Genomic DNA, 26,993 nt, shown 5'->3' on the forward strand with positions numbered 1-26,993 from the left:
CCTTTTCACAAGCAGTTCCAAGCCATCCGTTGGAACAGCTACAGGAGAAAGACCCCTGTGTATTTATACAGCTTCCTCCATTATACATTCATCAATGTCTTAAACGTAAACAAATAATCTTGAATGACAACTATCTAAACTGAGGAACTTTAATTTTAAAGAGTATATTAATATATATATATATATATATATATAATACCAACAACTACCTTTTGACTTTGATCTTGGAGTTTGACCTACTTTTGAAAAACTTTAACCTTGGCCATAATTTTTGAAGAGTTGGTTCTAGGGCTTTCATACTTCACATGTGTATTCCTTATGACAAGACCTTCCTTTGGATATCAACAATTATAGCCCATTGACGTTGATCTTGTAGTTTGAACTACTTTTTGGGAATTTTAACCTTGGTCATTACTTTTGAACGGTTGGCTCAAGGGCTTTCATACTTCACATATGTAATTCTTGTGACAGAATATTAATTTGGATACCAACAACTTTGACCTTTAACTTGGAGTTTTACCTTCTTTTAAAAAAAAAATTAACCTTGGTCATAACTTCTGAACGATTGATGCCAGGGCTTTCATATTTCTTGTGAAAAGGCCTTTTCTTGGACACCATTGATTTTGACCATTTGACCTTGATGTTTGATTTACTTCTGAAAAATTTTAACCGTTTCCATATCTTTTTAATGGTTGTTGATAGGGCTTTCATATTTCACAGGTATATTTCTCGAGACAAGACCTTACTTTGGGTACCAACATATTTGATTTGCTTTTGTTAAATTTTAACCTTCGCTATAAGTTGCCATACGGAGGCATCAGTGTTTCACAAACACATCTTGTTTTTAATAAGCGTTTCTTGACTCATTTACAAGAAAGCATAATATATCAAAATAATAGACAGAGAAATAAAAATATTTGTAAAATACCTTGAGCACAATTCGGAGGTTCCTAGTCAGTGTTACATTTGCATGTAAAAGACCCTGGAGTGTTTGTGCAGTTTCCATTATGGCATGGAAATGGAGACTCGTCGCATTCATTAATATCTAGGCAACAGTGCAATCCATACATTTTTTAAATGAATCAATGGTTCACTAAATAATCACGTCGATCCTGTTTTACGTTTTGTTATTCAATTTTGAAACGATATACAAACATGCCCATTGAAGAAAAATTAAGGGAAATAACTTTTGACTCAAACAAAAAACAAAGCGTTCAAACAGAACACTCTGACAGTGATTGAAAAAATATTCTTCTGTCTAAAATATGACTGAAAAAAAAAATAGTATTAATAGTATGAATGATATAGCCTGTGTTAGAAGAAGTATTTTTATGAGTGATTATCTTCTTTATTTATCATTATTTTCTATGTTCTGTTTGCTCAAACATTTTTTTAGTTTCAGGACGAAAACTATTGTACATTTTATCGATCAGTAGAAGTTGTTCGATGAAATATACACATTAGTCTATGTTCTATGTCAGTTTAGAATGTACATGTATATTAATTTTGTCATTTTACTTACTGTAGTAATACAGCGTGAGTCAATACAACTTTTTGTCGGTGTATAAGAAGTTTTTCACTCCATGTTCTCTGGTTTGATCCCATTTTACACACATTTGAAATTCATGTATAGAAAAATATGTGTGCAAAATGGGAATTTGTCCAGGAAAGATAATTACTTAATTGCTATAGCCTGTATCATAGTTGGTATATATAAGGAAAGCTGAATCTAGGAAATAGTTGGAAATAAAGTCATATGCACTTGATATCAAGATTTATTACAGTTTATTTTATCTTTGATTAACTTATTTCATAAGACCATATATTTAGGCATTATTTTTGTCTGTTTTTAATCTGTTATTTGAAAAACAGACTGAAATGGGATCTAAATATTCTCTTTCTTTTTTTTCTTTCAAAAATACATTTGTAAAATAAAGGTAAATCCAAGTAGAATGCAGACTATATTGTTATGAAAACACAATTCACACCTATTGTTCTATACCTAATTTTCAAATGTGTGCAAAAGGGGAACACACAATGTTCTCTTACCAACATCGCATTGCTTTGAAGTCCACCCGCTTTTGCATACACAATAATAAGAACCAGGGGTATTCACACATCTTCCTTGGTTATCACACGGACCGCTCATACATTCGTCAATATCTCTGTATTAAGATTGATAATTCAGCATCTTGAACACATACCCTAAAACATTTTTATGAAAAAATACTTAAGATGAGAATTAGGATTTTTGTACAATTATGAAAATGTGTGATTTCTTTTGTCTGATATTCTTTTCTCCTTTTTATTAGGACATTTTAATCATTTATTGATTATGAAATCATTATTTTATTGAAATAAAACAAATATAAAACAGTCAAAATGCTATCAGAGAGACTTAAAAAAATTCCAAACTGAATTTTCTTATTTGTACAGTATATCAACATACTGTGAGTGTCATACTTGACATTATAAGTTTACACTCTCATACTTGACTTTAGAAGTTTACTCAGTGAGATTTTATGGCAGATATTATACATTTAAAAAATTTACATAGGTAAACGGTATATAACCTTCTTCACACTTGCTTCCTTTAAATCCAGTTGGACATGTGCAGGTAAATCCTGTTGGTTTCTCATGACACGTTCCTCCATTTTTACATTTTGTCCCATCGCATTTGAATAGATCTGAAATTTGAAATGGTGTCTATTGATAAGAAAAGTTCAGCCACCATTAATATACATAATGATAAATTGTGTCTTCACAACGAGAGAGAGAGAGAGAGAGAGAGAGAGAGAAATTAAATGTTTAAAATCTGAAAATATTGGAGGAAAACTATGTAGGATAGGATTCTTACTTGTGCAGTACTTGATGTAGTCAGCACAGCAATCTTTTAGCCGAAGACACTCTTCGTCACAGTAACAGACACCGTAGCCAGAATGATAGAGGTAAGGTCCTCGAGCGTTACATCCGCTATTTAAACCAGGACAACACAATCCAGCTCCCGCACAATTTGTGGCACTTTTCACCCACTGAACTAGACAACAGAATATGAATGATATTCCAGAGATTAAGATATTTGATCTTAGCATGCTTAAATCAAATGTGTCTTTCGATGTCAAAGCTTAAGCTGTATTATTTGATCTAAAACTTCCGGGTTTACTTGAGCTACAATGTCAGGTAGAGTGTTCAAGTAGTTCTGTGCTTTTATTTTCTTATATTCTTTGAAAGTGCATTTACTGTTCCCTGATAATTTTATAAAACCAGGTAAATCAAATCTTTTTGCTGACCTTTTAAAGCAGTAAATATATAAAAATAACCAAGATGTGTTGAAACGTTATTTAAACTCTTAGGATATCGATATGTTAGAACAGGTGATTTTGTGCATAGTATTTGTGAATATGTTTTTGGCTTCTGTGAAAGCTGTAGATAGTTGTGTTGTAGTAGACACAACAGAACTTGCTCTTGAAAAGCGTAATCACAAAAAATGAGGTCAGCGTGTTGAGTCTGTGAGAGGCATAGCAAGTTCTATACAAATAATGTAACATTTGTTGACACAGGTCAAAAGAAAATACTTGCATTATTATTATTACTATTTCCTAATGGCCAATAAACATTTAGATGTCATATTTTGAAACAAAATAGGTTTTTTTTAATTCATTGGATCGTGCAGATCATTTAACTCTTGTGTTGTTACTAGTAAATTTTAAGATTGATTTTCAGATATAAACGAATGCCTCAACAGTCCATGTCAACATGGAGTTTACCAAGTGTAAGGATTATACAAATGTTCCTGCAATGATGGATCGAATGGCTACAACTGTGACGCAGGTATAAATTGAGAAAAAAATGTAATCTTTAGCTAATGTTTATTTACAATAGCGCACTACGCACAAAATTTATGATGATCATATAAAGTTAATAGAGAAGACTAATGACAACTGTTTTAGATAATATAAAATATTTCAAATTGCAATTTAAGATTCGTTGTTCTTTCTTTGAATTTTAATAATTTGCCTTATTCTATTAAAGTTACATTTGTTGTCCCCCGCTTTCACTGAAAGTGGGGGATATTAATTTGGGTCCGTCCGTCTGTATTTCTGTCTGTCTGTAACACTTTCGTTTCCGCGCGATGTCTCGAGAACCCTTTCAGCTGTCGCAATGAAATTTTGCATAGCAACTCCCTATGGCCTAAAGAAGAAACCTATTGATTTTGAGGTCAAAAGGTCAAAGGTCAAGGTCATTAATTAATAAATTCTGTCTGTTTTAACACTTTCTTTTCCGCGGGATATCTCAAGAATCCTTTGAGCTTTTACAATGAAATTTTACATAGCCACTCCCTGTGGCCTAAGGAAGACCACTATTGATTTTAAGGTCAAAAGGTCAAACTTCAAGGTCGTAAATTCATACATTTCGACTGTGTGTAACACTTTCGTTCCGGGCGATATCTTAAGAAGCTTTTGAGCTTTTGCAATGAAATTTTACACCATACCTCTCTTGCCCCTCTCAAAGTGTCCCGCCCCGTTTTTTTTTAATTTATTGTATTAATAGTCGCTTGGGAATATTTTTAGCACAGGGCCATGTGGAGAGTTATTACGTATAATACAGGTTGTCGGCGGACTGTATATTCTAATTACATCTATCAGAACTGTTAAGTAAAGGCTAAATTAGACACCATGTATTGTGTAAAAATTTGACAATATCGAACGTGAATATAAACAATTTATGTGACCTAATGTTTGCATTTAATTTGCTGTATAATCAAGTGTCTCCGTGGTCTAAGGGTATGACTTTCGCTAAGCATGTGAGGGTCCCCGGGTTCAAATCCCAGTCGATCCTTTTTTTTGATTTTTTTTTTTTTGATTTATTACATAAATGATAGGATTCAGCATGTGAAATGAAAAAGTTATGACTTCTGGATTGGACAAACAAAATCATTAATATAGTGTGATAAATATACTATTCAAAAAGAATCTTCTATACACATATTAAAGAATAAGCAATGACATCCTTATATCCATATTGGCATTTTTTATTTGCTTCAATATACATGTATACATTTAATAATTCTACAAATCAAAGGGGGGGGGGGTAGTCCGACCCCCCCCCCACCCCCCACCCCCGAACTACGCATGCTCTTCTTTTTTTTTCTCTAAGCGGGGGACACAAATTCTCCGAATTAGCTTGTTTATTTCTAATTTAAGAATTTTTGTTAATCTGAAATATATATACTATTAATGAATATATATACTATTAATGTTCATGTTTTCTCAAATAGCTCCATTCTTGTAGAGAACATAATTAAATGACACAAAATAAACATGAACAGCAAAAAAGACAAGGATGGTCTTTAAAATAAGAGGGAGAGAGAGAAAATCAGACAATATTGAGGGAGCTTAAACTTGTGCAGTACCAATCTCAACTATACTTGGCTATTTCCGTAACCGCAAATACCTTTTAAAGGACTAGAACGTGTGACCTGTTTGGTGCAGTGATTAATGTAATCGCCACAGCAGTCTCTCTCTTCGTCACATTGACAGGCACCGTAGTTTGGATGAAAATAGCTTTATATCCGCTGTTTAAACCAGAGTAGCATTTCCACCTTTTGCACAATTTGGGTTTTCTTGTTCACCCAATGAACAACAAAATATGATTAATATTTTTAAAGATTAAAATATTTTATCTTGGCATGCTTAAAACTAATTCAATCGAGCAATCTAGGTCAAAGCTGAAGCAGTATTTGATTTAAAATTTCATTAACTAGAACGACATTGATACTTTCTACACCTTTGATTTCTTTTTAAGTCAAAATTCATGTTTGTGCATATCAATTAATTTATTGTTTTTTGCACATAGTGAAAGTGTGCTGTTAAAAAATGAGTTCAACAAACATATACTCTGTAAAACAAATTTTCTTGGCAACGTGCACTTTATGTTTGCTGATGATTTTATAACACCAGTTAAAGCAATTCTGAGTTGCCGACCTTTTATAGCAGTATATAAATAAAACAAAAAAGAATTTGAGATAACCGGGAAGTGTGGAACATTTTATTAAAGAACTCTAAAGATATCAATATGTTAGGACAGGTGGTTTTGGGGATAGTGTTGGTGATCATATTCTTTGCTTTGGTTGAGTGTGAAAGCTGTAGAGAGGCAGGGCTGTGTTGTACTGGACACAACAGGACCTGTCACTCACGGACTGGACACACTGACCATTGTTTTTGTGATGATGCTTGTCAAGAGCTAGGGGACTGCTGTGGGGATTTTCTATTCACCTGTGTAAATAGAGGTATGTTTTTAATCACTCATTTTTTACTGGTCAATATACAGTATGTTTTTATAAAATTTTGAAACTTTTTTAAATATAGTGCACACAAAGGGTCGTGCTATATTACAAGATATTACACATGTTTATTGTTTCTTTTCACAGTAAAATCTTATCAAGTTCGTCGAAAACGGAGGTCGGCAGGAATGAGTAAGTTATGATATATGTACACTTATTTAGGTTTCTCACCCATCATATCATATCTCATTAAGATACTAGTATGTCCTCGCATATTCAGGTCCTTGTTTGGATTTTTTCTAAAACTTTGACATCAATGAAAATTTTTGGGAGACCAATTTTCAAAAACTCAATACTAAACTTTAAATAGTGCTTGCAAATTTTGGACACAAAGAAAATAAAAATTTTCACTAACCTTTTTAGTTTACGTAATCAGAGAGTTGTCTTATTTCCCGATAAGGTAAACATATGGACAACCATGGTAAGCTGTGTTAACTTTTATATTTCTTTATTAGAATGCGCACCTGTTGATCTTATGTTTGTAATGGACGAATCTGGAAGCGTTGGATTTGCAAACTACAAGAAGATGCTAAGATTTGTCAGAGATTTACTAAGAAACTTTAAAATTGGACCAAGTGATATGAGGGTTGCTATGATCAAATTTGGCTTTTATGCAGACCTTGTGTTCAATTTTTATAACTATGTAACCTTCTTAGATATACGTCATACTTTGCAAAATATGGAATCGAATTACGCCGGAGGCGGAACTGATACAGCAGCTGGTTTAAGACAGGCTCAGATCATTACCAGGTATAGTCGTCCCAATGCCGCCAAAGCTGCTATTGTTTTAACTGATGGACATTCAAACAATTGGAAGGCAACCATAGACGAAGCAGGAAGTCTTCAACGCACAGACACTAAAGTATTTTGTGTTGGTATTGGAAGATTTGTAAACTTGACAGAACTAAGAATTATTGCTAGTGACCCTGACTCTAATTACCTTGTGACTACCATCGACTTCAACGATTTATATAACAAACTTCAACATTTTATTAATGGTCTTTGTGAAGGTGAGATTGATAAGAAATTCTGTAATTGTTATATTGTGTTAGTCAAGTATAAAGCATTTATGGGACTTTGATTCGTGCTTTTGCACTAGACTCATTTCTAAGTTTCTAAAAATATATATCTGGACAAAAGCTCGAATGAAGAATGCAAACATGTATGTTGATCTCTTGTTTAATACAGCACAAGAGCACTCTTCATTCAGGTGATTGTCAAGATATGCATTTTATGTCTTTTTTTTTTACTCTTCTTGGACTAAATCTAGAAAGCATGCTGCAAGAAAGAGAGGCATACCAACGAAGAAGTCTGACGTATTTTCCATGTGGCAAAGTAACTGTAGCCACAAGAAGTCCTTTCATTTTTTTCATTAAGCTAGATATTCTGTTTCTTATGTACATTGAATGATAAAGTATTACTATATGGCTGTGTTTTATTTAATAGAGGCACATATAGTCAAAGATCACTCAACATCCTTCCCCTCTTCAAATTTTCCAGTACTTTATAAAAAGTTCTGAAATGGGTTATCATGTTTTAAAAATAACAATAAATTTATTTATCTATTTCAGACATTGATGAATGTCAGTCTTCACCTTGTGCAAATGGGTTATGTATAAATACTGTTGGATCTTATCACTGTAACTGCTTTACTGGTTGGACATCATTACACTGTGATAAGGGTGAGTGTCATCAAAAGTTTACGATAAAATTTGAGTTTTCTTATAAAATAAGTCTTTAATGTTCTTTTCTACAGACATTGACGAATGTACTGATAAGCCAATCTACCCTTGTATCCATGGAGATTGTGCCAATTCCCCGGGAAGCTTCACGTGTAACTGTAAAACAGGGTTTACTGGTGATGACTGCAGCAAAGGTGATTACATTATTGAATTGATATAAAAATGTCATTTAAATCATATAATGCTCTTTTGTAAATTGTAACTTTGAATCAGATATAGACGAATGCCTAAGCAATCCTTGTCAGCATGGAGTTTGTCAAAACACACCCGGATCATACCAATGCTCCTGCAATAATGGATGGATTGGCAAACACTGTGACGGAGGTACAGTATGGACAGACTTCCAGTCGTTAGCTAATACTTATTTTAAAAAGAAACAACTGTATATTACTCAGAAAATCTGTACCAACAGTAAAAAGTTAACGTAAAATAGATTGGGTGGATCCAATATCCCATTGGATTTGTGGCCTTTATTTATTAGATAACCCACCTTTTTGTGGACAGGCAGGTTGTGTTTTGTAGGTTATTGAGAAGTTGATTCTATTGCAAGTTTAGGTTATGTTTGTTGGGGGTCAGATTGCATAATACTTATTGAAGATACTCTTTGTTTGTCAATATTTTCTAGTCATTATTTGTACAAGTTTTATATTTGTCTTTATTAAATGACATTTTTTAAAAATTGAACACTGTGTTACTGGTTCTGCCTGTATGATAAAAAACAAGCTTAATCAACCCGGCAAGGTATTTATGCAATCAATGGAATATAAATTATACTGCTATCGACTTTCAGAATTACTTAAAGAATTTAAATTGTGTTATGCTGAGATTATGTTTTCTTAAATAGTTGCATTCTTACAGAGAACAAGTAATAAACTCTAAAGTATAGCGAAAATAAATCCTTTATTATTAAATTCTTGTATTAGATATCGATGAGTGTTTGACCTCGCCATCGGTGTGTTGTAATGGGGACTGTACAAACACAGCAGGCTCGTTTTTCTGTGGATGTCAGCCAGGGTGGACCGGAAGTATTTGTGAAAAGGGTAATTAAAATCAGAATCAATCACTGATATGAATTATGTGAAGATTTTATTTTTGCATCATTAATGAATTGAATGGGGGAAATGTTGTCGTTGCTTTTGTTGTTTATTAACTCTTTTAATCTTAAGACATCAATGAGTGCAATTCATTGCCTTGTGAAAATGATGGAGTGTGTGTCAACTTACCTGGTTATTTTCTGTGCCGTTGTCGTGATGGGTTTTCGGGAGCCTTATGTCAAAATGGTGCGTTATCATTTTATTTGTTTTTATTTATAAAAAAAAAATATTGAAACGAAAAAAATATTCGTCTAAAAATGATGAAGTGTTCCAAATTTTATTTCCTTATCCTTTCCGCCGTGCATAGATCTCGTGCAACGTCAGATTCATGACTAAGTGAAGTCTAAGGTTGATCCTCACATTTATCTACATGTATCTTTTGACTTCCATTTACACTAGTATTAAATGTAACTTTTAATTAATTAATTAAAACTTAACAAGTATTTTTTTCACTAACCGCTTCTTTTCTTTTTGTAAATAGCAATATTTATCAAGACAGCATGGCCAGATTCTACAAAAGAACTTGCGACTTAGACCAAAATTTAAATCTGCTAATAACTTTCTCATTCACTTTAAAAAAAATGGTTTTAATATTTTTTTTTTTAAAAATATGTAGAAAGATACTTTTCCGCTATCAATTTTATACAGAATAATTAATTTTGCAAAATTTTACAATCAACTGAAGTTTTTGGTCTTAGTCGTAAGTTCTTTTGTAAAACGGGCCCCATGTCCGCAGCCAATGCATATACTGTGAAATCACCATTTTTGTGAGGGCTTTAGTTTTTTGTTTTTTTGTTTTGTTTTGTTTTTTTTTTTTTTTTTTGAATGAAAAAGGTGAAGATTACGAACAGTGATCGATCTAAAAAAAAAAAAAAACAAACCTTAAAATCAATACAAATCTGTGAACAGGGCATAAAAAACGGACCCCTGGAAATTCCAGAGGTGGAAGCAGGTGCCTAGGAGAAGTAAGCATACCCTTTCAACCGGTCACACCCGCCATGAGCCCTATTGTTTGATCAAGTAGACGGAATATTCTGTTGGCACATTTAGTGTAAAAACTAGAGTGTTCCAAGGAACCCCTGTGTCTCCTGCTTTGTAGCTTCATTAAAGATGTAAATAAATCTAAAAGTGTCAGCTATTTTTTTTACTACTAGCGTATGGTTTGTGGCAACGCACTTTGAAAAAAAATTACGCACTTTGAAAAAAATTTTCAAAGTGCGTTAAAATTGGGACAAAATCAACGCACTTTGAAATTTTTTTTCAAAGTGCGTTAAGAGTGTACATCAACATTTTTTACCATGAAGACACATAACGCACTTTGAAAAAATGCGTATAAAACAAAAATTTCGGACTTAGATTTTAATAATAGACAGCATTAATTTGTTATATTTCTTCCGAAAAACTGATGAATTGATCTACCCTCATCGAGAACGAGGAGAAGACAGGTAGAAAGTCCCTCAGCGCAACTCTGTATCTTTCCTACACAAATATATGTATTTACATAACTGGTATGACATTGATATTATTTCTCTCAATAAATTTGAGTTTACGTAAAATAGATGAAAAAAATTGAGATAAGCTTTCCTGAAAAAAAAATTACGCACCCTATGAGCCGCATAACCTTTATTCAAAATGTATCCACAATGATTCCTCATTTACATGGTAATTAAAACATGCTATTTGACATGTTTAGAGTTTTTGTGATATCAAATTACAGATTTATAAGTAATCTGACTGCATAACTTTTTTGAGAAAAATTTATTAGTGAACGAGGTAAAAATTTCAGTCGAGTGAGTAATGTGGCTAATTTTTATTTTCTTACTATCAAATAAATGAGTCAACCATTATTTCGCATATGTTCACAACAGATAGATAAATGAATATGATAGAAAAATAGATGAGAGAGAGAGAGAATTTTCATGGTATGGAAAAATCATAATTGCTCCCTTTTCCCTGCGATGCTTTAAGTCACTTATCGACACCTACATCTACCGAACTTATTAGAGACTGGATAAAATTTAAAAAAGAAAAGAAAAAAAGAAACGAAACTGTGCTGTTAAACAATCATTCCTCCATTGTTTCTAAGACCCATTTCCCTTTTATAACAGTTACGAGAACCTTTGCAAACAAGACAACTCCTAAAAATCTTTAAAACGTTTATATCTCAGATCCAGACGTCATCATCGAAAAGTTTTCCAACCAAGTTCAAATATTTATTTATCATACCTAACATTTGCAAGAATATTGACCAAGCAGTGCATATTTGTTTTCAAAGTGCGTCAATATGGTCGATATTGACGCACTTTGAAAAGAATTTTTTTCAAAGTGCGTTAACGTTGTCCCAAAATCAACGCACTTCGAAATTTTTTTTCAAAGTGCGTAATTTTTCAAAGTGCGTTGTAACAATGGTTCATGCATTTGTCTGCAAAGAAAAAGATCATCCACGGATAGTATAAGACTACGATAGCATCTGAGAATCAAAGAAATATTATTCCCCGACCCTCAAATGAATATTATTAGAAATAATTATTTCAGTCTGTCTTAACTGCAATTGTCAGTCTACACTATAATCCTGATGTATTTTCATAGTATTTAATAGCGATTCTCTGTAACCACTTAAACTTCTTTGCCACGCATGGTCACCGATTTTGATGAAACTTTGCCCATTATTACTACTTGACACCAGAAACATATTTCGCTGCTATGTATCTCGGTTGCCATGGTAACAGCCAGAAAAGTTAGAAAAATTGAGATTTTCAGCTACTTTGAATCTTTATTAAGCCTTAATAAAGACTAAGAAAAACAAACAAACCATTCTTTCAAAAACCTGACACCTTGTTGCCACTTATGCTATAAAGAAACTTTTTAGAATTTATCTCTAAGTAAGTGGTAACCATGGGTACATTTGGAATACATTTTAGATGCTGAAAAATGCAGAAAAACGCTCAATATTCACTTATGATAGATGTTAAATGATCAAACTCAATAAACAACCGAAGAAAAAACAATAAAAATATTTGACCTTAAGTAATTAGGTATTGGCAATATTATTCTAAAAATAACTTTCATGGTTGCCATGGTAACACAGTATAACCATGCAAAATCTGTTGCTAAGATTGGGTTAATGCTGCTATCTTCAGGAAAAACAATAAAATTCATGACTGGCACAAATACATCCCTAGGACCTTGCAATACCGACAACATAAGAAAAATTGGGATTAATTGTTACTTTGCAGTGTAACCATGGAAACAATGTACCAGTTGTTTAAAGTGATATTTTTTTTGCTGCCTTAGGAATTTACTTATCTTTTATTCAAGAAATATATTATTTGAATCACCTTGAATAGTCATTATCTGGTAGAACTAAAGTTGAATATCATATATTGATAAAGTTTGTTGAAAAATACAACACTGTTGCTATGGTAACCAAGAAGGGAAAATGTTCGATTTTGTGAATTTTATATCAATATTAAACCCTATGTGCCAGCTTTTTGCATCCAGTCAGAGATTGGGTGGCAGTCAAAATTGAAAGTCAGGTTAGTTGTTCATAATTATCAATCATAAAAGTTTTGGGAATCTATATACAAGGGTACGTATCCAAGGAAACAGAATATTTTTCAGATTTTTATGCGTATTTTTTCGACTTATTTCCATAGCAACGCTCTATTTAAAGAATTGAATTTGAATTTTTTGAAATGTGAAAATTAGGGTCACATGAACGTCTTTAAAAATTGATCATTAGTTATATAGAAATATGCTTTTTAAAAAGATAGGATAAGACTAAAACACTAAGAGAGTAAATTCGTTACAGAGAATGGCTCTTAAATACAAGTTTGTGTGGTTACTGAATATCATACAGTTTCAAAGTACAGCATCATTAGCTCATAAACATGTGTAAATGCTTATAATCAAAATCTTGTCTCTCAAAATTCAAAAGATTAAGTTAAATTAAACTGCCAAGGACATTTTTTGCAAAGTTGGTCAAAAGGTCAAGGTAAAATGGATTGTAACGCAGGTATTTTTCGTAATGTTTTATGACAAACAGTGGACACGTTTAGTAGCATAGCATTACCTCTTAAATTCAAAAATATATTGTATATCGAAACTATGATCTATTTTGAAAAGTAGGTCAAAGGTTAAGGTTCAAGAAATGTATCATCAGAATCTCTATTTTCAGATATAGATGAGTGCAAACAAAATATATGTGGATTGAATGGGACTTGCTCAAACACTACTGGTTCATACTTTTGTCATTGTAATGATGGAGTCACTGGACAGAAGTGTGACCAAGGTATCGTCACATGTCCACAATTTTAAAAGTATTATATACTAGTACCATTTTGCAATACAAAAATGCTTGGGGAGAGAGTATGATTTTTAATGTCAATAAATACATTTTTATGTTGTACATCGCTGCATGTGGAAAACTATTCTTATGGGTATTTTTTTATTTTGCCTTCAAGTTTTGAGCCGAAAAATAACACCAGAATCAATTTAAGTGCTTAAAACTTTTTTTCTTTATTGGAAACAAAAAAAAAATAAATGCATAAATATCAAGTTTAATCCCATTCATAGATTTTGAGGAATGTGAAAACGAAACCTGTCAGAATGGTGGTTATTGCATAAACTTGGTCAGAGGAAATGATTGTGTTTGTACCTCTGGATATAACGGTACAAACTGTGAACTGGGTAGGTTTCTGCTTTTCTACAATCACTTTTTTTTCATTTCTATGTTATAACCAATGAAAAGTCTGTAAAATTTTTACATGATTAGTCCGAAATTCTGTTGATGAATGTTAAGAGGAGACTTGCGACAATGGCGGGAGCTGCGTTTCATTTATTGCTCAAGTGGAGCAGGCTGGCAAGAAAATAAATGCAAAACAGGTTGAGGATATATTTCCGATCAAATTTCAAGAAAAATGGCGAGAAGAATACATGTATTTCATAATTAATCATGGTAGTTTTCTTTTAGATATAAATGAGTGCACTGTTGGTGGATGTGCTAACAATGGAACATGTATAAACAACAACGGCTCTTTTGAATGTCATTGCACAAAATTCTTCAGGGGAGAATACTGTGAAGAAGGTAAGACTTATTTGTTAGACAGTGAATGTAAGTGAACGCATTTTTTGTTTGACCTTCTTGTTACGTTTAACTCATTACAGATGTGAACGAATGCATTGAGAATCCGGGAATTTGCCTTAACGGAGGAAAATGTGAGAATTTATGTGGAAATTACAAATGTCATTGTCCAAAGGGTCACCAGGGTATCCACTGTGGCGAAGGTAACCGCGTATCATTTGAAGTCTAAGCACTTAAATAATGTCGTTTGCAAGATGGTTGATTATTAAAGATGTAAAACATAACTCCTTGTATTGAGATCAAAATATATGCACGTAAGTAAACTTCCATGGAGAAAAACACATTTCTTTGTCTTGGTACTGATGTACGCGAACTAACTAAAGTACGACCATAAAAGAAATAAAATTAGGTGTCAGTGTTTATTATTTTTTAAAGTAGTCCTCTCTGATTTTAATGCACATCAGCCATCGTTCTGCCCAAGAGTGATCCAGGTTGTCACGTGACATGCTCCGGAGCGTTCTGTTCACATAAGTTGAAAGATTTTTCCGAGTCTTATATTTCTTATCAAGCAAGAATTATTTTTAAACAAGAATAGCCCATTTGTCACATTGGATTGGTGGATAAGGATACTAAGTATCTTTTCTTCCCAGAATGAGAATGGTGACCATCACAACCCGACTCTTTTGCTTTGGGTGCTTCGTTTATCCATTGTGGATAAAGTATGGATACCTTCTTTTTATCATATCTGATATGTTTAAAGTCTAAAGAAAACAATATTTCAGGGATTTCAAAAAATAATTGTATTATTGTCGAGATATATAACTATTTTCCTAACTGTAACTTGGAGATCTTTCGTAACAAATTGCTCAACTAAGGACACATCTCTTCCCCCAGCTTACTTTCACTGGGCAACACAACAAACATCATTTTTAACCATCTCCCTTCCTTCGCTAAAACAATCAATCTACTGTGTAATTAATGATTGAACTTCTGGCAAGTCCTTTGTCTCCATAAAACTTTACAAATAGTTATATGATATTGCAAAGGAATTTCAAAGATATACGTTAAATTTTAAAGCCGTTCGTTGCTCGAGTACGACTGAAGCAACCATTGACATCATTTTCGCATTGTGACGTCCAAAACATGGAGCAAACATAACGTATCATCAGCCTTTTTATAGAACAATGGCTTGATTATGACTATATATGTGTGCCAAATATTATTTTGATCTGAATTGTGGTTTTGTAAATATAGAGATAGTTAGCGAACTTTTTGATCACCCCTCGCATAATATTTTCTTATCTAATCCATTTGAATATTAGAGCAATTATTATAATTCATACACATGTACTCTTTAGATATTGATGAATGTGTAGCATTCCAGCCGTGTAAGAATGGAGGGAACTGTACTAATACAATGGGGTCATTTGTATGTACTTGTACATCAAACTGGACAGGAGCTGTATGTACTGAAGGTATGATACATTTGTTTTGTGTGTTTGTTGTTTAACGTCACCACTTGTCGGTGGAGAGCTGCATATTAATACCTATACTCGGCACTCAGTTCCATTTAGCAATGCTAAATGCAACCTAATGCGACACGGGACTTCGGTTTATACGGTCTCTTCCGAAGGACCGGTCTCCACGTCCCGCAGTGGATTCGAACCCGCGACGTAAGGATCAGCTCCTGACTCCGCGACACTGGAGCAGACGCTCTAACCAATGCGCCACGCGGGCGACGAAATATTATGTGTATACTCTCTCTCTTTCATATTGTGTTTGCAAAGAATATATATATATATATATATATATATATATATATATATATATATATATATATATATATATATATATATATATATATATATATATATATATATATATATAATAAAATTTTAAGTGTTATAAATGTATACATCCAGCTGATATCGGTATATACTTATTCAGATGTAGATGAATGTCGTCAATATCAATATCCAGGAAACCCTGTATGTAACAATGGTGATTGTTACAATTTTGATGGTGGGTATAGATGTATTTGCCACACTGGGTACACTGGACCACGCTGTGATACAGGTACGTGTGACATACACTGAAATATGCCTAGGTATTCAAATTCTATCTATGTACATCGGTTTAAACATTTTGGGAATATATATACATGTAGGTGCTTTGCTTTGGCATATCTGTATTTATAAAATTACAGGAGTCGAGTGAAGTTTTTAATAATGTTCTTTGGGACAGATATTACTGAGTGCAGGTTGGAGCCGTGCAAGAACAGTGGTTCTTGTGTTGATATCCCAGGATCGTATTATTGTAATTGTGTGAATGACTGGGATGGACCTCTATGTGAAAACGGTAGGTATAAAGATGTCATTCATAAGATTCAAGCTCAATGCATTGTTAAATTCTTGTATGAAAAATAATTTTAAATTCTCAAAGCAACCTAAAAGTGATGAAGCACACGACAATTTCTATAATTTTCAAATTAAATGATTGCTGAAATCTTTTGCTAATCTTAAAATATTTCAGATCTTTGTAAAACAAACCCCACCAAGTTAATCTTCGTGATAGACTCTTCCTATAGTTCAGAAGGAGAAACGTTCAGAAAACAGTTGCAGTACATTACGGACATTGTTTCACGAAATACAGTTTCTAAAAGCAAATTTTCAGTAGCGGTAATCTCATATGGTACAGAGGCAACATTAGACATCGATTTTGACTCCTATGAAAACAAAACTACACTTCTTAGTTTAATTAAAAACATCAGTTTTGTCAACGGAACGACAAACATAGCATCGGCTTGTATCGAGGTCAAAAAGATATTGACATTAGCGCCCAGTGCTTTTCAGTTCGTATTTTTCTTCACCGATGGCATGCCATCAAGTTTGAGTGCTGCAGTAAGTTCCATTAGCGAATTGAGAAATGTCTTGAAAAGATCTAATGAGTGGAATGACATCTTCCTGGTGGCGTTTGGTGATGACGTAAGACATGAGGGATTTAGGCAGTTGTCCGGGGATCACCGATTCGGCGATGTTTATCCCAGCATTAATATGGAACCTCTGCATCAAGTATATAAGAGAACTGTAAACATAAGATGTTCAGGTATGGATTAGAATAAGCAAAAACATTTTTATATGATCAATACCCTTTGAAAAGAATAGATTCCAAATTACTCCCTTCTGAAGTAGACCTGCTTGAATATTAAGTATTTGAATAATTTATATGATCAAAGTCCACATTTTATTTCAGCGTGCAAAGTAAGAAGGGATAGTGATATAGTGTTTGCTCTCGACACATCAACCATTCAATCGCAGACTACTTACAAAGCCAGTCTAGGTATTTTTATACAACTTCTTCAATCCATGGATGAATTTGTTTTCTTAGGATCTGAGTATGTGCAAATGGGTACCGTTCATTACTCTGATACCGCAGTATCATTTTTGCCGTTGAATTTTACGACCGATTTAGATACATTTGCAAGTACTTTTCAAGCCTCAAAGCAGGATAACCGTAACAGTTCGTCAAATCTTGCAAATGCTCTTCGGTTTATCCGGCAGGAAATGTTTTCGACCAGACAGGGGGCTAGAGACAACGCTTTGAAGTATGTTGTTTTCGTCGATAACGGATTAGATATCAAAATGACAGAGACTGTTAGCTTAGTAGAAAAAATGACAAAGGATGGAATTTCCCTAATCTCCATTGGTGTCGGGGAGAATTATAAACACAAGCAGGTGTTAAATACGGCTTCTAGTCCTTTCCATGCTTATTTTTCGGAACAGGATCCATCAACAAATCAGTGGACTTTGCAGGAAACTGAGTTCGAATTTATCAAAAAACTAATTAATAGTAGGCTGAAGTGTACAAGTAGAGTGAATGCTTGAGATGCCATCACGTGACACATCCAAAGATGCTAAAATGTAATTTAAAGTACAATAATATCACTATATGTGCGCTTTAGAGTTTGATACAGATGTGTTTTTATATATCTTATACATTTCTATTCCATCTGTTTTATCTACAAAGAGATTTGCTGATCGTGCGATTAGTGGATCAATATTTATAATGTGCCATAATCCAATAAACATTCAGGGTTCTTCATGGGCCGTTTAACGTAGCGACCCCGCCACAGTTAAATTCTGTAGCGCCACAGTTAAAAAATCAGCGCCATAGTTCAGCCACGGTTAAAATATTAGCGCCAAAGTAAGATCTTCGTCATCAATACGAAAAATATATAAATTTATAAATCAAATGAACCTCTAAATTATGTACCGTTTTTCAGTTTCTATTGCTAAACTTTTAATTTGCTCTAATTAGGGCCCATTGTTTGGCTTGCAAAATCAATTATCTTCTAGACCTCGCTGGACACATGAATAAAAAGAGACAAGCCATTCTTTTTCACACTTCACGATAATTACAAATGAAATTTTAAATATCAATTAATTCATGTTTTAATAGTTCTACAGATAACCATGTCTTTAAAATCGCTTTGGTACTGCGAGGTGAAACATGGCAAGTATATTGTTACTTATCATGTATTTTTGTAATGTTGAAAAATTAGCAATAGACCCACAAAAATATAATTTTATGACTCTTAACTGCTTAAATGCTTTTTGTATATCACAAGTTTTAAGATACTTCAGCCTTCAGACCAATAATTGCAAAATACGAGTATAATAATCCTGATTGTGTGACCTACCAGAATTTCCTCTGTCCTTTTATGAACACTGTAGGTGTATAATTTACCTTTTGTAAACATTTATTTAAAAAAAAGGGTTAAATGCTTAAAACATGTTATTACTGGTACAATTAATTTTCATATTCCATAATATTATATATATTATATTATATATTATATATATTATATATAATATAAATTCCATAAGCTAATATTTGTTTATTCATAAGTACGTATATGTTTCGGGGGGTCTCTTTCACAGTATACATATATCATGGAAACATCAAAATTTTTGTTTTACACTATGTTTAATTGATATCGATTAACTGTTTTTATTATTGAATTCATCAATCATATTGACAAATAATTAATGCAATTTTTATATTAAACTATTGTTTCATAAGGGCTTTGTGTTTTTCAATTTATTTCATGGTTTCTTCGCGAATTTGATCGCGAAATGACTGCGAATATTACCACTTCGCGTAAGCCTTGCGCCACAGTTAAATTTGAAATGATGGAGAACCCTGAAACAGTTATCATCGTAAATGTCTGCACATAAGCTATCCATATAAGAAATATGTATGATTGGCTTTTGGTTGCGAAAATATTTTTCAATATTAAAGAATTCTGTTAAATTCAGCATTGCACTCTTCAAAATCACATCGCCTCCCTGTGACCACTGAACTTTTCTCTGTGTTGTATATGTTTACTCATTTCATTTATTAAATCAGAAGGGTGAACAATAAATAGATCCCTAGAAAAGGAAAGGAATAGAAACCAGAGCTGGGAAGTTGATAAAAGAAAGTGCTTTATGAAAGTTTTTTTTTGTAAATTATGCATACCTCTAAATGTTAAAGCTTGAGCCAGGCATGAATATAGCAATTATGAGGTAAAGAAAAAAAGTTTTAAATATGAAACACTTGACAGTTTTTGCTTTGCTGGTTTCGTTGCTGATGTGAATTGTCACGCGCCCTCGAAACTATTACCACATAAATACACTAGAAATAGACACATTTCTTAAATTATTTTACACATATTAATCCAACTGAAGGATAGAAATGATTTTGCACAAAGAGTTTATTATGCTACTTATCTGTGTAAATATATGTATATCAAAAGAACTAGCAACCTTTCACATCATACTTCAATATGATTTTTTTAGTCTGTCCAAGACAAAAATGTCCCTTGAGACTATTTTTGTTTTTCAGTTGTTTAATATAATGTTTGATTCAGGGGCCAGAATACTGTTTGTTATCAAATTTCATTATGAACATTATTATTGACAAATGGAAATTTGATTTGAACCATACAACTATATTAATTCAGAGACTTTCACAAAACGTATACATATACTTTAAACATACAGGATAACAAATCCTTACAAGACACTAAAACATTACATAGAAAATTAAAGTTAACGCCATACCTCCAAATATCTCATGAAAAGTCTTTTTTTTTCTCCATTCAGAGTATACCGAGTTTGAGGCATTTTCTTTCACTTGGATATTGTTTCCTTGAAAAAGACATTCTCCTTGGAAGGAATATTATCCATGAAATGCCTTTGATACTTTGGTTAGATAGAATGTTCTATATCGTTGAATTGATAAATGTCCTACGGATCCGGTTTAACGATAACTGTGGTGAGAGCCTGTCCCGAGACACAAATTATTCTAACTATCCTTGGGTACTAGTATGCTATAGAACTTTTTTTTGAAAGCCTTAAAAGTAGAGTCGCCCGCGTGGCGCAGTGGTTAGAGCGTCTGCTCTAGAGTCGCGGAGTAAGGAGTTGATCCTTACGTCGCGGGTTCGAATTCCACTGAGGGACGTGGAGACTAGTCCTTCAGATGAGACCGTAGAAACCGAGGTCCCGTGTCGCAATAGGTGCTGGCACGCAAAAGCTCCCTTAATGCTCAATGGCCCTGAGTGCCGAGTATAGGTCAAAATTTGCAGCTCTCTGCCGGCAAATGGTGGCTTCTCCATATGAGGAAAAATTCTCGAGAAGGACGTTAAACAACATACAAAAAAAACAAACTTAAAAGTAAAGCTTTAATCTATAAATAATTTTTTAAAAATTTCAAAAGAAGTTTGGGAGACACAGGTCTTCTTCGAAAAACGTACATATAAAAAAGTAGAATTTTACCAAAGAATCAAAATCAAGATACACTTATCCCAGAATGGACTATAACTGACAAGATGTTTGAGGACTTGTTACAACAAAGAGCTTTCTCGAATATGCTTTAGTTTTAGTTTCACTGAAAGGACAAGACAATGTAACCAGCAGAACTCATATGGTACTACAGCTGTTGTAAATATCTTTTCGCATTTGCACTTAATTGTATAACTGCATTAGTTTAGAAATGTTAAGTATACACCAAATATGTAGGAGATTTAACAACCCAATGGGATGCTGTCATCGCGAATGTTAAAGCGAAGTTGATCTCGTAGTTAAGATTTAACGTCATACTAACTAATATTCATAGGAATTTTTACTGGATCAGAAATTATTTATTTCTTTAGAACTCAAAAGATTAAAGTGACATAACAACAAGAAATAGTCCTTTAATCTTATGATGAAAATCGGATGTATGCTAGCAAAGACATCTAAACAAATGACACATAAATTGCTCATCAAATTTTGAACGTCACTATTTATCTAAAAAAAATAATTACTGTGTTCAGCCATTGTTATAAAGATAAATACATGTAATTACATAACCAGCAAAATAATGTAACAGGGGTCAGGTAAAGATGTTAAATATAACCAAGACACCTGCGGGTTCGTTGATGGTGATTTTATTTGTTAATGTAGATGATAATATCTGTGGATAATATCATGGATAATAATACCCTGTAAATATACATATAAATAGTATTAGTACAATTTAATATAATCAGGATGACAATTCTTTATACATGCAATATACTCATAAAATCATAATACATTCTTACTATGCATAGTTTGAAAGAGTTATTCCCCTTTTCACAGCATTTTATAAAAACTTGTACAATTTATATATATATTCCTTTGAAACATATATTGAATTGTTTTACATTATTTATTACAATCATTAAGTGAATTCTAAGTCCACTTATTAATTAAGAAAATATAAAAATAATAAGTACATTTGTAAAAATATGAAATGTACCTGTTTATGGAACAGAGTGCCTCATCAGGTACTTTTGTTTTAACAACAATTACTGGCACTTTATCATTGTATGTACTGTAATAAAATAATATCATTCACTCTCAACTCTTGCACACTCAATATTTTCATTAGTTTATTAATTTCAGATAATTCAGATAAATCAGATTTGAAATATATTTTGTTAATAAGTAGAAGTAAATAAGTTACTTACATATTAGGATCTGGTTGCCAGTTCACAGTAAAAGTTATAATTTATATATGAGAATCATGTCTTCTCAGTCTGAAAGCAATCTGAATAATGTCTTTGTCTCATGTCCAGAATTTGGAGGTAAAAGTTTTGACCAATAGGATTAAAGAAAGTTGAATTCTACTCAGGTAGCTTATTACAGGTGTAGGGATAAAACAAGGAGTGGATCTAAGGTTTTAGCTGATTGTTTATTTTATTTCAATTAGTTTGTTTTATTTAATTTATTTAATTATTTTATTTGATAAATTATTTTATTAAATATTATTGATATTTGATTTTAAATTATTTGTCTTTGTCAATAATGATTGACACACAGATTAATACATGCACTTCAGAGTTTAAAATCAGTTGTGGCATATTCATAAATGTATAATTAATAAATTATACATTTGAATATCATAATAATTAAAACAACATAAAACTATCACTATTACACATTTCCCCCCGTTAGCAAATGACGTCCTCGTCATTCACTATGGAACTATGGGAAAAAATTATATAGAATGCAAACATTTATCTTACAAGTTGAATAAGATTTATATACTTACTCAACAGAAAATTCAAATTCAATTCAAATATTCTCAGCAATTCATATTAAATATATTGCTCATCTATTCATGGGCAACAATAATGCTGAAAATAATTCATGGCATAAAATATTGCTAAAAAACAGAATAAATATTTGGTATTTTGTCATAAAACAAATAAAATAATTATTCAGCTGATTCAGTGACAATTTTAATCAGAGCATCTGAGATAACTCTGTTGTCCACATCTTTAAAAACTGTTGTGGTCATTAAAGATTGTAAATACTCTGCTCTGGATTTCCAGTCAGGTATTTTAACTTGTGAAAAGACATATTCATTGTTTTTCATCCACTGAGGTTTTGATTTGACTCTAGCAGACCTTCTTGGAACAAAAGAACCTTGTTCATTATCTGACCTTTCTGGAGATTGGGTAGTTATCTCCCTTTCAGAAAGTGTACCATTAGATTCAACTGAATCATGTGACCTTTCAGGTATCATTTCATCAAACATATTTGTTTGGTGTAAACCTGTAGATGTATTTAATTCAATTTCAGAATGAATATTTGAACCTACATCTGGCTGTACATTTTCAGCTCTGTGTAAATTATTATTTGGATCTACTGAAATATTCTCTGTTAACTCAGTAGCTGCAGATTCGTTGATTGTTTTATCAACTACTACTGGTTCGTTATCTTGAGTTTTTGCAATATACAAAGTAAATGATTCATTTTCTGAATCACTAGTTGATTCTATACTATAAGTATCAACTTTATTTGAACTATCTTTGTTCTGAGAAGAGTCTGAATATGTCAGTTTTCTTGTTTTAGGAACTGGTTTCCTTTTTCTAGGGACTGGTTTTGGTTTATCACTATCAAGTGATGTACATATTGGTAGAAGCAAATTCCTATGTAAAACTCTAGTTTTTCCATCACCATTTTGTTTTTTCACTTTATAGACAGGAATGTCAGTATTTGGTTGTGACACAACAACATAGGGGTCATTTTCCCACTTGTCTGACAATTTATGTCTGCCGTCAAAAGCTACAATTTTGACTAATACCAGATCACCTGGCTCTAAAACACTACTTTTTATTTTAACATCATAGTTTTTCTTTTGCTTTTCTTGTGAAGCTTGTATGTGTTTCAAAGCAAGATCATAGGAAAATTTGAGTCTGTCTCTTAAAGACTCAATATATTTTGACTTGGACATATTTTTGCCATTTGTAATACTGTTAAACATTATATCTATAGGGAGATGTGGTTCCCTTCCAAACATCAAAAAGTATGGAGAAAATGATGTACTGTCTTGCTTGGTACTATTGTATGCCTGTACAATTGGCTTAATGTAAGACTTCCAGTCTCGTTTTTTATCTGGATTTAAAGTTCCTAACATTGATATTAAGGTACGATTAAATCTTTCGCACTGACCATTACCCATTGGATGGTATGGAGTTGTTCTTGATTTTTGCATACCAAGTAAGGAACATAATTCTTTAATGACTTTACTTTCAAAGTTAGCTCCTTGATCGGAGTGGATCTTAAGTGGTGTACCGTAGTAAACAATAAAATTCTGATAAAATGTCTCAGCTGTGGTTTTAGCTGTCATATTTCTTGTAGGAATTGCCATAGCAAACCTCGAAAAATGATCAGTAATGACTAAAACATACTCAAAACCACCTTTTGAACGTTCAAGAGTTAAAAAATCAAGGCAAACAAGTTCTAATGGTTGAGTAGTTGAGATGTTTACTAATGGAGCTTTCATATTTGTTGGAGTTTTTCTCCTTATACATCTACCACAATTCTGAATATGGTTTTCTATGTCACGGGTCATACCGTACCAATAAAATCGATCTTTAGCAAGTGAAAGGGTTCTATCTCTACCTTGGTGACCCATCTTATCATGAAGATGAAACAAAACTAGATTGACAAGTGACAGAGGAATAACAAGTTGATGTACAATACCTGTGTCTGTTTTTACATCTCTGTACAACTTATCATCAATAATTGTAAGCTTATCAAAGCATTGAAATAATGCATTACTATAAGGAGTTGGTGGTATTTCATCTTTATGTGGTTTGTATTTATTAAAGACTTGATCAAACCAGTATGATATATCAGGGTCTTGAATTTGTTCTTGGACAATATCAACACTTTGTAGGCTTCCATCATGTATAGCATTGATGTTTATATTGAGAACTTCTTCAGACACTGGAAGAGTTTCAATAAAAGGAACAATATTTGTCATATTACATATGGCACTAACAGAATCTGATGTAACAGTAGTACAGTTCTGTTTTTGTAACAAACCAGGTAGACGAGATAGTGCATCTGCATCTGCATTTGTGTTGCCTGGTCTATACTTCAAGTCAAAATTATAGGCAGACAAGGCTGCAAGCCATCTATGGCCGGTAGCATCGAGCTGGGCAGTTGTTAGGACATAAGTTAAAGGATTATTATCCGTAAAAACAGTAAAACTATGTCCATATAAATAATCTTTAAATTTTTCTGTGACGGACCATTTTAGTGCAAGAAATTCTAATTTGTGCGCTGGGTAATTCCGTTCAGCTTTGCTAAGACTTCTGCTTGCATAAGCTATAACATGTTTGAGTCCATCATCTTTTTGTTGATAAAGAACTGCACCTAACCCATGCAAAGATGCGTCAGTATGTAACTCAAATGGTTTTGAATAATCAGGGTAGGCCAATATGGGATAAGAAGATAATTGATTTTTCAGAAAATTAAAAGCATGTTCTTGTTCTTCTTCCCATTTAAATTCTGGTAATTGTTTGTTGGACATTTTATTTTTACCGCGACTTTTCTTTGTGGGAGTAGGCATGAGATTTAATAAAGGTTTTGCAATTTTTGAAAAATTTTTAACAAATTTTCTATAGTAACCTACAAATCCCAAAAATTGACGGACTTCTTCACGAGTTTTGGGACGAGGCCATTCTTGAACCTTTTTAATTTTCTCTTCATCAGGCTCAATGCCTTTCTCTGATACGATATGTCCAACGTATCGAACACGAGTCTTAAGTAAAGAACATTTCTTTGGTGACAGTTTTATTCCTGCGTCACGTAGTTTATGAAACACTAGACTTAATCGTTCTAAGTGTTCTTCGTAAGTGTTCGAAAATATAATAATATCATCTAAATAGATGAAACAAATTTTTAAATGTAAATCTCCTAAACATTGTTCCATTAGCCTTTGATAAGTGGCGGGGGCATTAGCTAGCCCAAAGGCCATTCTATTGTATTCATAAAAACCGAGAGGGCCAACTGTAAATGCAGTGCGCTCTTTATGTTTTTCTTCAATTTCAATTTGATGATATCCAGATTTCATATCTAGTATTGAAAAATATTTATTTCCAGATAGAGAATCTAAAATTTCATCAATTCTTGGTAAGGAGTAACTGTCTTTAATTGTTCTTTGATTAAGTTCTCTAAAATCAATGCAAAGACGTAGTTCTCCTGTTTTCTTTTTTACAAGAACAACATTTGACGCAAAAGGAGAATGTGACTGTCGAATAATGCCTGCACTTAACAATTGTTGAAGATGATTTCTAACCTCATCAAACATTGATGGAGGTATTCTCCTATACCGTTGTTTAAAAGGGACTTCATTTGACAATTTTATCTGATGTTTAACACATTTTGTAAAACCAACATCTGTGTCACCTTTTGAAAATATATCATTAAAATCATGAATCAACCTAGATAGATTCTGGAAATTTTCCTCTGATAGTTCATCTTTTGGTATATTAATAAGATCTATAATATCAATATCTAAGGATTCATTGAACTTTTGGACATGACAAGCAATATCTTCCACATTTACAGGCTGAGCTTCACAAAGTAAAGCATGTGGAGAGAGAGTTACTGTTCTTGTTGTAATATTGCTTATATGTACTGGTACTACACCATTATGTTGGTGTTTGTATGGTATAAGCACAGGAGAAATGTCTATGTCATTTGGTATTTTTGACTTAGGTGTAGGTTGTAATAATGCACAGACTGGCTGGTAAGGAAGTTCCTTTTGAAGGTAACCTTGTAATACAATATCTGTATTTGGGGGGATGGTAACTTTAGATGGTTCCGCTAATCGTACTAAAGCGAGAACATTTTTGTGTCTTTGTA

The 26,993-nt window shown here is 32.8% G+C and overlaps 2 protein-coding genes across 2 annotated transcripts in view; both read left to right on the plus strand.

Moving 5' to 3' along the window:
- Positions 1-3,756: 3,756 nt before the first annotated feature.
- On the plus strand, positions 3,757-10,904 carry LOC133204102 (matrilin-2-like). Its single transcript, XM_061339862.1, has 10 exons — positions 3,757-3,831; positions 6,058-6,289; positions 6,431-6,475; positions 6,799-7,353; positions 7,915-8,025; positions 8,100-8,219; positions 8,299-8,409; positions 9,009-9,125; positions 9,252-9,365; positions 10,897-10,904. The coding sequence occupies exons 1-10, from the start codon at positions 3,757-3,759 to the stop codon at positions 10,902-10,904; spliced, it is 1,488 nt and encodes a 495-aa protein (XP_061195846.1).
- A 2,274-nt stretch (positions 10,905-13,178) lies between these two features.
- LOC133204113 (von Willebrand factor A domain-containing protein 2-like) overlaps positions 13,179-26,993 on the plus strand; it is a 69,528-nt gene continuing 55,713 nt past the window's right edge. The window contains exons 1-4 of the mRNA XM_061339874.1: positions 13,179-13,194; positions 13,357-13,470; positions 13,755-13,868; positions 14,152-14,265. Of these exons, the coding sequence (XP_061195858.1) occupies positions 13,179-13,194; positions 13,357-13,470; positions 13,755-13,868; positions 14,152-14,265 (358 nt within the window). The remainder of the gene's footprint in view (positions 13,195-13,356; positions 13,471-13,754; positions 13,869-14,151; positions 14,266-26,993) is intronic.

This window comes from Saccostrea echinata, unplaced genomic scaffold, assembly GCF_033153115.1.
Source record: "Saccostrea echinata isolate AGI-Se365-2 ecotype Australia unplaced genomic scaffold, CSIRO_AGI_Sech_v1 ptg000002l, whole genome shotgun sequence".
Taxonomy (NCBI): domain Eukaryota; kingdom Metazoa; phylum Mollusca; class Bivalvia; order Ostreida; family Ostreidae; genus Saccostrea; species Saccostrea echinata.

Coding starts and splice junctions, on each gene's coding strand:
- LOC133204102 (XM_061339862.1), top strand. CDS start 3,757: ATGGAGTTTACCAAGTGTAAGGATTATACAAATGTTCCTGCAATGATG. Junction 8,220..8,298: donor TGGTGATGACTGCAGCAAAG/GTGATTACATTA, acceptor ACTTTGAATCAG/ATATAGACGAATGCCTAAGC. Junction 9,126..9,251: donor CGGAAGTATTTGTGAAAAGG/GTAATTAAAATC, acceptor TTTAATCTTAAG/ACATCAATGAGTGCAATTCA.